Here is a 12,362-nt window from a genome sequence, read left to right as displayed (position 1 = left end):
TCATTTCACTCATTTGATTCTGATCATTCAATGGTTATCACCTACACCTTCAGTTTTTTTGGTCAACCAAAGGTTAACAAGAGGAATATAGCCTTCACGACCTTCGCTTCTACCAACGGAAATTTTTGTTATAATAATATGCGATATTGGATTTTTTTTAGCCGACTTTAAACCTTGTTTAAACTTTGTCCCAGCAAGCTTGGACAAATGCTTCCATTACTATAAGTCTATAACCATGAACATAATATGAGCAGTAGTTGTGGTCCATCAGCAGCTTTTTCAAAAAATTCCAGAGATGCAAGATTTAAGTTTTTATTTAATTATATATAATATGATCATCATGTATAATCTTCTTTCTATGCGGATAGCAAGTTCAAACTTGACGAATAACAGAATTGGCTCCAATAATTGATCCATTGGTTGAATTTGTAAATTCTCCCTTGTAATTGTCATAACTAATCTGATTTTTCCGAGGTTTTATTGAACTTCGCTTCATGGTAATAGAACATTAACGTTTGAGTTTTATATAATGCAGATACAAACGGTGGGTATTTTGTTTCCTGATCAATCTTATCACCAGCAGGTATACCATCGATTTCATTAAATATATGTGTTTCTTTTTCCGTAACCTCATTTGTGCTTTGATTGAGAAATCACTAATCGACTTAAACTTTTTTTTTGTTATTAACGGACTTCAAAAAAGTTTTTTTTTTCGTTCCTAGTATCACCAGTATTAGGATCACCCTTTGAGTTAATTGCAATAAGATATTCCTTCTTTGATCTTAAATTAAGCCATCTTTACAAATCTTCACGAGATTCTGATCACCGCAAGAATTTGGCAATATTTTTCTTTCCAAAATAGTACAGTTTTAGTTAAGGCAGGTGAGGTAACTGTCAGAAGTTTAATAATAGGGTTAAGAGGATGAGATGAGAACGATATATCAAATTTATTGGAAGAAGTTCTAACCTGTTTTAACTATCTCTAAAAGTTGTTCCTCATTTAGTAGCTATTTCAAGCTGTCGTACTTTTTATATGAGACTTAGAACTAGGCTGTAAAGCAACATGACCATAGATAAATCACCTGAGATTTTTACCAAGCACATTTCTATCATCTTGTATTTCTCTTGATTCCAGAGTGGTTAGATCAGCTTCATTCAAATAAAGACCAATCTACTGTGATATCAGGCAAGTAATTTTATTCTACTTTTATAGGAGTAGAAATGGTTGTCGCCGAGATATCTTGAACTTTACTAGGAGTAATACTCGCTCGTCCTTCTCCGATACATTTTTTATCGTCAACATCATCCACATACTGTTTTTTGACTTCGGCGAAATAATAGCGAGTTTTATGTGCTACATTTTGTCAATGTTTCGTTTCCTTGGGAGATGAAAGTGATATTGATTCAATGATTCTTATTCTAATAAAACAACAATGTTGTCATCATCAATCTTTGTATTTGAGCGTTTTTTGGTTATTGCTTTTGGTATTGTTTCTTAGTTTTTCTCGAACGCTTAGGAGTTGTAAATAATCCAGGTTTCTGAGATACTTGAGATACTTGATCATCTATCAGCATAAAATTACCTACTTCGATTAAGCTGTGTTGATTGAAATGTTAACGTAGAAGATTTTGAAACAGAGGTTTTCTTGTGAAGTAGAAGCTTTGATCATCTAATTTGTCGTCTGAATCATGGCTGAATTATAATAATTCTATGATGTACTCCCCCCATCCATAACAAGATTTTAAAAGAGATTAAATAAGATGTTTTTCTAAAAAGAGAGCAAAGAATGTTTCAATCCTTTGTGTATAATGAATTTAAGTTAGTTTATTTTTTTATTTGGGTGCTTCCATGAATAGTGTAACAATACGTCCCTCAATGTTTTGAAGGACATGATTTGAAAAAGAAATATCACAGAGGGGATTGTACTAAATCTAAAGCTTTCACGATTATAAATTACCACAATAAAAAATTCTTAAAAAATTGCTAAGATCAAATTTATTATATACAACATTTACCTACTGAGTTTAAGTTTCCATTTGACAGTGTATGCATAGAGTACTTTTTAATATAAAAAATGAGTTCTGAAAACATATTTTATAACAAAGAATTAGTTTGTTCGTTCTCTAATTATAAAAAACGTTGAAACATAAAAAAAACTGTTATTAATTATTAAAAGCTTACCGATTTTCGTACCTGCTAAAGAACAAATTTAGCTTGAACAAAAGCACAAACTAAAAAATTATGAAAAAAAAAACTTATATTAGCACGTGTACTTGCATTAGGTTTGTGCATCACGATCATTTGTTACTTCAACCCAAACACAAAACAATTTTGAATAGTGTGGATCACTCCACTGCTGGCCATGCCTAGTATTGTTCTTTTACAATAAGATTTCTTCTTAGGAGGAGGTTGGATGTATACGCGTACGGTTGTGTTAGTAGTTAGTTTTCCTTCGTTAAGGGCTCGACCCACAAACCCGTATGATCCCCGTCTTTGTCTACATTTTAAAAATATAAAAATCTCAGGTTTATTAATTTAAACAGCGATTTTAAATATATAAGTCAAAAAATCGCAATAATGAGGTTTTGACGTAGGTTAAAGTTTTCTTTTCAGGTCTTCTAAAAAAATTGAATATATTTATACGTATTTAGTGTTTTCTAACTGTTTAATGTTTTTTTTTAAATACAGAAATTTATTTTGCGCTTTGCTTTATATGATTCTTGAGCAGTTAGTTATAGAGCTTTCGGAATAAACACCATTAATATCCGACTGTCCGACTGATTATTGTTAGTTCTGCGTTCGTAATATCCGACCGATTATCAATGGTTGGTTCTGCGTTCGTAATTTCCGACTGATTTTCAGTTGTTGGTTCTGCGTTCGTAATTTCCGACTGATTTTCAGTTGTATGGTTCTTCGTTCGTAATATCCTACTGATTTTCAATTGTTTGGTTCTGCGTTCGTAATATCCGACTGATTATCAATGGTTGGTTCTGCGTTCGTAATTTCCGACTGATTTTTTTGGTTCTGCGTTCGTAATATCCGACTGATTATCAATGGTTGGTTCTGCGTTCGTAATTTCCGACTGATTTTCAGTTTTTGGTTCTGCGTTCGTAATATCCGACTGATTTTCAATTGTTGGTTCTTCATATCCTACTGATGACTGATTTTCAATGGTTGTTTCTGTGTTCGTAAGAGAACTAGCAAACGTGTGTCATTAGACACACACAAAAAAATGCATGGATCAGTTGGATCACAGGAGATTGGTTCTCGTGACAAGTTAGAAAAATTAATTTAGCCGATTTATTTTTTCTCTTTTACATACTTTCACCTTGCTGTAATGATATCACATTCATAAGCCTAATAATACAACTCTTAATCAGCTATTTGATGCTATTTCTATCGACATAACGTAATTAGTTGAATATGGAAAAGAAATACTTTTTTCACTTTTGGTAGTTGAAATGAATGACGTATTAACACAACAAGAGGAACGAAATAATGACATTGAAATAGTTTTAAAGGAATGTATTTTTTGCTTGGTAAAAAGTTACAAGAATGTGAATTAAAAAGTCTGATGAGATTTCGCAAGGATAACGTGGGTTTTTTTTTGTATAGAAAATTTTTCTCATTTCTCTACATTATTGTTATTATGATTTAATCGGATGAGAATATGATAAAACAAATAATAGAGTAGACCAATTATGTAAATTTATGATTTGAGGCTTCGTTGTTATTTACAATTAAGTTAAATTTTCAATATACTTTATTGATGATTAGCTCTAATAATTTATATTATTTGTAGATTATAAATTATTATTCTTATACCAAAATTCCGTCAGTAGCAATTATTCTAATTATTAATTAGATTTATTATAGTAATCGCTTCACAGCTTGATCAGATAGTGATATGGCTGAATTCTATTTTAACAACAAATGCTATTAATAGCATGAAGACAATTTGAATATTCACTTTTATGCTCAATCTTTGGACAAATTAACTTAGTAGTACGTGTTCAGGATCCTAAAAATGCTACGTAATTGCTGCCATGACTGCTCATTTGGCACAACAACAATTCAATATTCAAGTTTCTTTAACTAATCAATCACCAATGTTTAAAAAATAATGGATGATTTGGCAGCATATACTGTTGAGCTTTTTTTCATCTAATTTACAACAATATTTAAATCATAATAAAGAAATACATCCAGGTATGAAAGGATTTTTACTAGCTTTATTATTTAATTATTTAATTATTTAATTTAAACTAAATGGATTTATATATTTATATATTTATATTATTATTATAGTTATCTTAGTGTAGGACGTGATATATTTATTTTTGGTCGTGATATAGAAGGAACGTAAATTCCTTATTGATGAAATTGAGGCTAAGCGTGTTTGATGTGTAACGGGAATTATTATTCGATGTATTTTTTTCTTTTTTTTGTATAGTTAAGAGAATTAGGAAAGCATATGAATTGAGAGTAATGTATAATGAAGGTGTTTAGGTTAAGATTATGTGCAAGATTTTCTTCATGGGGATGGGTTGAAGTTAAAATCATTTTTTTTATTATGAAAATAATCTAAAAAATATTTGTTTAAGAAAATGGGAAGTAGTGGTTTGAAGTACTCTGTGTAATAAACTTTAAAAGTAGTTATTCCAGTTGTATCTTGATGATTATTTCTTTCGAGTTATTGGAAGAGTTTGCTGTAGATGAAGGTTTATGTATCTAAACGATAGGTCTTTATTCATGCTTTACGCGCATTGAATTTAATTAGTCAATTTTAATACTGTATATAAATTTACAATGTTTAATTTATATAATAAAAAAATTTTAGACGACGGAAAAATGAAGTTTTTTTACTAAGGGAAATTTTATTTTTATTCCTAAATTGAGTCGTTATCTCAGTGAACTTCAAAGTATCGTGGCTCATATTTTGAGAGTATTGTTTAATGATAAGAAATTAATTTTTTTATATGAAAATAGAATAATAATTGTACTCTTAAAGATCATTAAGCATTTGCGACAAATTATTACAAGCTTGTAAAAAAATTGGATATTAGAGATCCCAATTCCCAACGGATTGATGTGTCAAAATCCTACGTAAATTAAAAATACCGAATAACTATTGTAATGTCTTGTCTTCGTCTCTCAATTATTTACCAGTGAAGATCAAGCGTTTCTGCAAATTCAGTAACATTATTTCTATTTAATTAATATGAATTTGCTCCGTTACATTAGAAGGATTCACACCTATCGGCATAGAAATTATGCACATTGTCCCGCAGATCAGAAATTTTATTTTTGATGTCGATCATTTCTAAAATGTATATAATGTATATTATAATAAATTTTATTAATACAATATGTATTCCATTTTACTCTTTTTCTCCATTTACCAAAGTTTAATAAAATCATGGATTCAAGCAATCTAGTAAAATCATGTTCTGGATGTTTAAAAACGTACTCTCGTACTCTCTTGACTTTTTTGATGGAAAAAAAACATGTAACGCGTGCAGGCTATCTAATAAAAATCGTCAGGTGACTTCACGTACTAATCGAAAAGCTTCAACAAATTCTTTGTGGACGGGAGGTCACCTGATTGGAAAAACAATTTAAAGCAGAGTAGAAAAATTTAGCTTCAAACTCTATACAAAATAATAATTATGGAACAGATGTAACTAAATGGATTTGTGGACTCATATTATCTTACAAAAATCGTTCATGATCTGTAAACATCTGATTCATTTTTATGGTAATACATTAGATACGAATTTTTTCCATTTAGTTAAGCGTAATCATACTTACCCTTCTTTGATAATTCCAAATGAAAATGAGCGCTTAGTAACAACGGAACATTTGGCACAAAATACAACAATAACGCATGCAATCAATAATAAAGATGATGTAGAGGTAGATAAAAAAAACCTTCTTTTGATGAATTTATTCAAATAATTGAATCTATATCGAAAATCCTTAAGGAGCAAAAGGATGCCGGGAATATTGAATGGTTAAAAAAGTTAAAAATTTTAACCTTTGAAAAAAATGATAAAAGATATTAAGATATTGAAAGTTAGTAAGCGACATACAATACTTAGTACTTGGAAAGATTATAATAGCAATACATATAATATGCATTATAAAGTTATATTACATTAATAAAAAAGATTTATAATTTTATTGATTTGTTTTACTTTTTTGTCGTTAACTGTTAATGTAACTGAAATGATCGACATCACAAATCACGTGAAAGTGACATTTTAATATTGGAAGCAGATCACTTGCATTACATGATCTCGATCATTATACATCCGTTTTTGGGTGTTCCGAAAATAACATTTTTTCACGCTCTTTAGGCTGCTTATTGTATTATTTTGGGATAAATCCAATTTAATTAGTAATAAATTTCTAATCATTTTTAAAACAGAGTATAAACATATAAACAAAAAGTATAAAAATAAAATCAATCATCTATTATATAACTAAACAAATTTGGTGATGTTTACTGTGAAACGCTGTGTCAATGCCTATTTTTTATCTTTTTATTTTATTTTTTCCTTTTTAATGTATGTGGGATTTATTTTTATCGTTGAAAATATTTATGCATATAATTTTATTTAGTATAGTAAAAGGTAGGATAAAAATCAAACAAATATGCGGTCATATATTGCAGAATGTGATGCGAATCAATTTTGAGGCAAACAATGGTCCACTAGTCAATTTTGAGGTAAACATTGGCCTACTAGACCAGTTCAAAAATGTTCGATCGTTCTTTTTGATCGCGTTTATTGGTTGGTGTAACTAGAGCTTTCCTTGAACGGATAATATCCTAGGATTTATCCGAATAATCCTATTATCTGTTATCCTAACTGTATCCAGTTAATTTTAAAACGGATATCCTGATTTATGAATAATCCTATGAATCCTTACGGATAATCCAGGATAATCCGCTTAATATCTAGATTCTAGATTTAGAATGATCACAAGTGTCTGCAAAAATTTGAATAAAGTCCTAAAACATTAGTTAAGTTTATATTTTTTTTTTGTATTTCATTATGTTAAAATTTGAATTTTAATAAAGTTTATAGATTCAAGTATTAAATTTACTACTCTACTTTTAAATTTTTTAATAGAGAGGTGATTAAATATCTATAAATTAAATCTAAATGACTCTAATGATTTCATCATATTTTATCCTATGATAATCCGAATTATTCTGGAATAATTTGTTCTAATATCATAGGATATCCGGAATTCAAATTTCTCCAACGAATTGTCCTAAATTATTCATAGGATAATCAAGTGAAAAGCTCTAGGTGTAACGTGAACAACCCGGTCTGTTTGATCGATCGAAAATTCCCAATCGAAACCATATTTTTGCAGATCGTCCTTATTAATATTACAATGTGTCATTAGTTTAAATTAAAAAAAAATTGACCAATAACTATAAATGAGCAATGAAAACCACATTTAAACTCCTTAATTGCTTAGTTCGAATGTGATTTATATCAAATTAATATTATTGTATTACATACAATTAAAAAACATATCTCTAAAGATTATCAAAGATTTATTACACGAAAAATAAAAATTGTGGAATATTCTTTGAATCATTCTTTGAATTTAAATGTAGAATAAAGACAACTTTTCAAATTTGTTATAAATATACCCTCAATTCTACACGACTAGAACGATTAAAAATCAAAAAAGTTGTCTGAAAAAAAGACGACCTTTCAAATATATACCCCTCAATTCCACACGACTTGAAAGAACATTCCTTTGTAAAAAAATCAAAAAATCAAAAATCAAAATGAAATTCAAGCTTTTCTACCTTTTCTTCATCTTGGCTATTTTTGCTACTGTTACTTTAGCACTTGACGATCATTTAGTAAAACGTAAAGGGAATGATGAGAAAGATGTTGAAGCCAAATTTTTGCCTGCTATTCTTATCAATCTTGCTAGGAGATTTGGCGCCTCTCTTGTTGCAAAGTGTCGTGCTAATTCTTGTCGTGGTAGATGTCCTGATCTACTTTGCAAAGCTCCTAAGCTGTCTTGTTGTAACCTGGCATGCAAAATCGGAATTGGTGCTCGCATTCCTCGTGTCGGCGGTCGGTGTTAAATAATGGAAAACCCTTAGAAATTCACATACTTAATTATATACTTTATATTAGAGGGTTAACGATTCAAAATAAATATGACTTTCTCTTTTCTATTTCCTTCTTAATCTCAATAATAATAATATACCTTTGTTTTTTTGGTTTAACACCATTTAGACGTAGTTTGTTTTTAGTAAATTTTATTAGTGTTATTTATGTATCCCTAGATCATTTACATGATATAAATCATACTAATAAATAATTATTTTATTTATACTAATAATATTATTTCCGCGCTTTCAAAATCTTGTATTCACATGAATGTAATGAATGTAATGAATATCCTAATCCTACTTCAGCTACGTTTCTCGGGATTTTGTATTTCGGAATTTTCACATTCGAAAATATTATAGTAGTTCTTAAACTCAATGAAATATCTCGTAATTACTAATTTTTATTGTCGAATATAAAGATTAAACTAATCATTCTCGACTGTGTGAAAATGAATCAGAAGTATGTGGAATACAAAAGTGCATGCACAGAGAAAGGAACAATCAACAATAGGTATTTATAATCCTTTTTTTTTAGTTCTAATTTTTTTTTTTGCTCACAACGATAATCCCCTAAAAGCCATGTCATTGTAATGAGATTTCATACTTCGCCATAATTCATTATTTCATTATGCGGACGGACAATATATACTCTCTAAATGAAACTCTCGTTATATTTCTTTTAATATGGTATAATAAAATGTAGAAAATCCGGTCGTCATAATAAATTTTTTTTTATTATATTGACATGTTTAGGGCGGTTCTTTTACAACAGGTTTATTTATATTAAACCTCAAGATGGCCACCTTGACGATTTCGTATTACAATTACAAAAAAATTTTCAAAAAATTTATACATGTGTTCTTAAGGAGATCGGGCGGGTGTCATAATCTAAATATAAGTATTAATCTAACACTATTTCTCTACGGAGGTCTAAAGATAATTAAGAATTAAGCAGAGTTTAACAGAGAACTTCGCGGAAACTTATAGTTTTATAATAAAAAGAACTGTAGAACAACACACAAAAGCCAGATTAGGAAAAACATACGACTTATTTTTTATTCTACGATCATTTTGATCCAATTGAGATTTCCATTTTTTTTTGTAACTATCACTTAGTTATTTATCCATTTATTTTGCAATTGTATCGTACCTCGGGTAATTTATTGAGGAAATATGAAGATGGTAACGGTAGCATTATGGCGAAGGTAAAAGCATTTAAAATTATTATTACGTGAATATTGAGTGATTTTTTTTAACTTTGGGTTCGATACACTGTGTATACAGATTTAAAAAATAAATACAGTATATACACGTCAAACGACGTCAATAAAATAATAACATGGAACGAAGAAGATAATATAATTTTTAGTAAATACAAAAAGAAGTCAAAAAGTACATGTTATAAGAATATAGGTATTCATCTTGTAGTCGACCAAATCAAATGGAAACGACTTTTCAAACTTAATCAACTGTAAAGGACGTCAATCAAATATAAAGAAAAATAAGTATATGAATATATCAGTTAGTAAAGAAAACGAGATACGGATTGTATAGGAAATGGTAATAAAAGAAGCAGACAAACTAAAGCAATGTTGCAAGGAATAATAATTTATCCCTTTTATTAGTTAAAGAAGAAATGTAATCAATATAATAGCGGATAACTCGTTAATCAATATAATTGAAAAATTAGGGACATTTTTAGAGCAATGGATAATAACTTACAGTGACATAGAATGTATTGGATGATGGAAAGCATGGAAAAGATGATGGGGTGAGATGGTTATTAATTTTCAAAGTTCTTCTCTTAGAGGTAAGCGGGTTAGAAACGTAGTGATATATCGAGATACTATTAGCAGAGTCGGTAAATATTATCACGTGACTTATTATTAGGAAATTAAAGCTGTGGCAATGGTTAATCCTTCTGCTATGGTTGAAAGTGGTATTTCCTTTGTATGTAATTAACGGTAAGTCTATTTTAAGTCGCTGCTTAGGAATATGTGCTTTAGGTTTGAATTTTTAGAGTGAATAGAGAATTCGATAAGAGAACATGGTGACGTAAATCGCGATATGTAGTTGACATCCTTTGCAACCGGTGTGAAATTTCTTGGAGTCAAACAAGTAGCCTCCTCGGGAAATGGCATATAAATAAAAATGTCTCTATAAGTTATACTAAGCGCAAAAGGATCGTTAACCTATTCGATCGATTCAATTACCGTCCATTCGTTTTTGGCCAAAAACAAAAATCTGGAGGTATATCATAGTGTAAGTTGGTAATCGAAGGTGTTTGTAAAGGGTTGATAAGGCGTCGATTATGTTGAGATAAAGTAGCCTGTTGTTATAACTCCGTAAACCAATTCGACGTACGACCTTTAAAGTTATTTTGTGATTGGTTCTTGATTTCGTTCTATGTTAAAAGATATGAACCATCTATTGACGAAATTTGATCCATAAAGATCAAACTTTTTTTCTTGATGGAGTTTAGGTCATTCACGTTCGGTGCTATAAGGTATCCATTATTGAAATATACGTATCTATATGTGGTAAAAAAGAAATATTAAATTGAATATATAAATGTAATTCTTTTGTCAATAGTGAAGGTTTACACAGTGGGAGTTGCTGAAAATTAACAGAAGCAGGAAAACAATTTAATTTTTATTTATTTATTATTTTATTTATTTTATTCAATAAGAATTAAGTAAAAGTCGCGTGATTAGGTCGATATGACGAAACTAACGCCCTAAAAATTATACATGTTTAAACAAGAATCAACATCTTTTTTTCACTGCTGTTCTATATACAAGTTTATCTTGTTGGTTGTCTTACTATTCTAAATTTTAAAAACTAAAACGGATCTTATTATTTATTAATTATAAGGATAGATTTTGATTTTTTCCATGGTTTATACATTACTAATACATTCATCCAAATTATTAATAAAAAATAAGCAGTGAAACAATTACACATGCTATGTCACTAGTTAAATTATTTGTGTATGTGATATGATCTATGTATCAATACACGTAACGTCACAATTTTTTCCGAATAGATCTGTCCACCATGATCGTGTATGGCTTAGCAGACCTAGTAAAAACAAAAGAATAGATATTATAACGCCACAAAGGCAAAACCATCCATGAATGAATATATTACCCTCTATAGATTTTTCTCCTAAAATATGAGATATATATGCAATAAAGCTATTGAATGTCCAAATAGAAGACAATATTGTGAGATATTTGCCCCTGCAGCCATATCCTATTGGACGGGTAAAATAGGAAAGAAGTACTGACGTCCAAGGAATTACTATTGAGAATAAAAGGATTATCATAATTTGAGCAACTTGGGCACTTCTTTTATGACTTTCGTGGAAATTTAAGTCATGCACAACAACGTGCATATCTTTTAACCTATCTCTAGGATCCTTTACTACCATTCTTCCTCCGGATACTCTCTTATAAATTGCTGGAAATGTCCAGGCTAATGCTAGTGGTAGATATGGCCAATCCTCTCCAGTACATGGTCCTATACGTATCGCCTTGGTTAACCCTGAAAATATACCAAGGAGTATATAGTACGCTGAGGCCAACGAACTAAGTCTATCTAATGCAGAAGATTCTGCTATACATTCTTTGAGTAATTTAATAACTTCTGCCTGTTCATCTGCTATTTTGATAGTATGATAATGACCAAAAGGTCTGTAGGGAAGTTTCTTCCCATCTTTCATAAAATGCTCTGATGTGAGCCAGTATGTACTCATTGTTATTGGATCATTACATATGCCACAGGCGTAAAACAATCCGGTAAACGGACAACCAAGACACCGTAATATCCATAATAACTTATTCGTTAAACCTTTATCTGGTGCTGCTCCAATTGTTGCAATAGCCGGTATGCAACCTAACACATACTGAGGCGCAGGATCTTGTAACGTGCGTATCAATTTTGTTAATGAATCTTCTCCCGTTGTCATTTTATATTAACCCAGCAAATAAAAAATTGAAAGTTTATGTTTTAGCAAGGAAACATGGTGATCTTTATATATTCGTGAAAATCTCAATAAGAATCTGATTTACTATTCATAAATAAAAACAAATAGAAGATTTAACCGGTTTGTGATGGCTTTGCTGTAGATCATTTATAGTAATTGCCGCATTATGCACAATACAATAGTTTGATGTTTGTTATACGGCGACCCGTTACCTGTTTACC

The 12,362-nt window shown here is 30.0% G+C and overlaps 2 protein-coding genes across 2 annotated transcripts; one reads left to right on the top strand and one right to left on the bottom strand.

The window, feature by feature from the left end:
- The first annotated feature begins 7,660 nt into the window (after window positions 1-7,660).
- OCT59_001227 (uncharacterized protein) lies at window positions 7,661-8,405 on the top strand. Its single transcript, XM_025318032.2, has one exon. The coding sequence runs from the start codon at window positions 7,815-7,817 to the stop codon at window positions 8,121-8,123; it is 309 nt and encodes a 102-aa protein (XP_025177047.1). The 5' UTR covers window positions 7,661-7,814; the 3' UTR covers window positions 8,124-8,405.
- Window positions 8,406-10,853: 2,448 nt separating this feature from the next.
- OCT59_001226 (uncharacterized protein) lies at window positions 10,854-12,156 on the bottom strand. Its single transcript, XM_025308543.2, has one exon. The coding sequence runs from the start codon at window positions 12,121-12,123 to the stop codon at window positions 11,158-11,160; it is 966 nt and encodes a 321-aa protein (XP_025177048.1). The 5' UTR covers window positions 12,124-12,156; the 3' UTR covers window positions 10,854-11,157.
- Between the last annotated feature and the right edge of the window lie 206 nt (window positions 12,157-12,362).

This window comes from Rhizophagus irregularis, chromosome 1 (genome assembly GCF_026210795.1).
Source record: "Rhizophagus irregularis chromosome 1, complete sequence".
Lineage (NCBI taxonomy): Eukaryota > Fungi > Glomeromycota > Glomeromycetes > Glomerales > Glomeraceae > Rhizophagus > Rhizophagus irregularis.
Note: the sequence above shows the minus strand (reverse complement) of the source record. Positions and strands in the feature narration are given on the sequence as shown.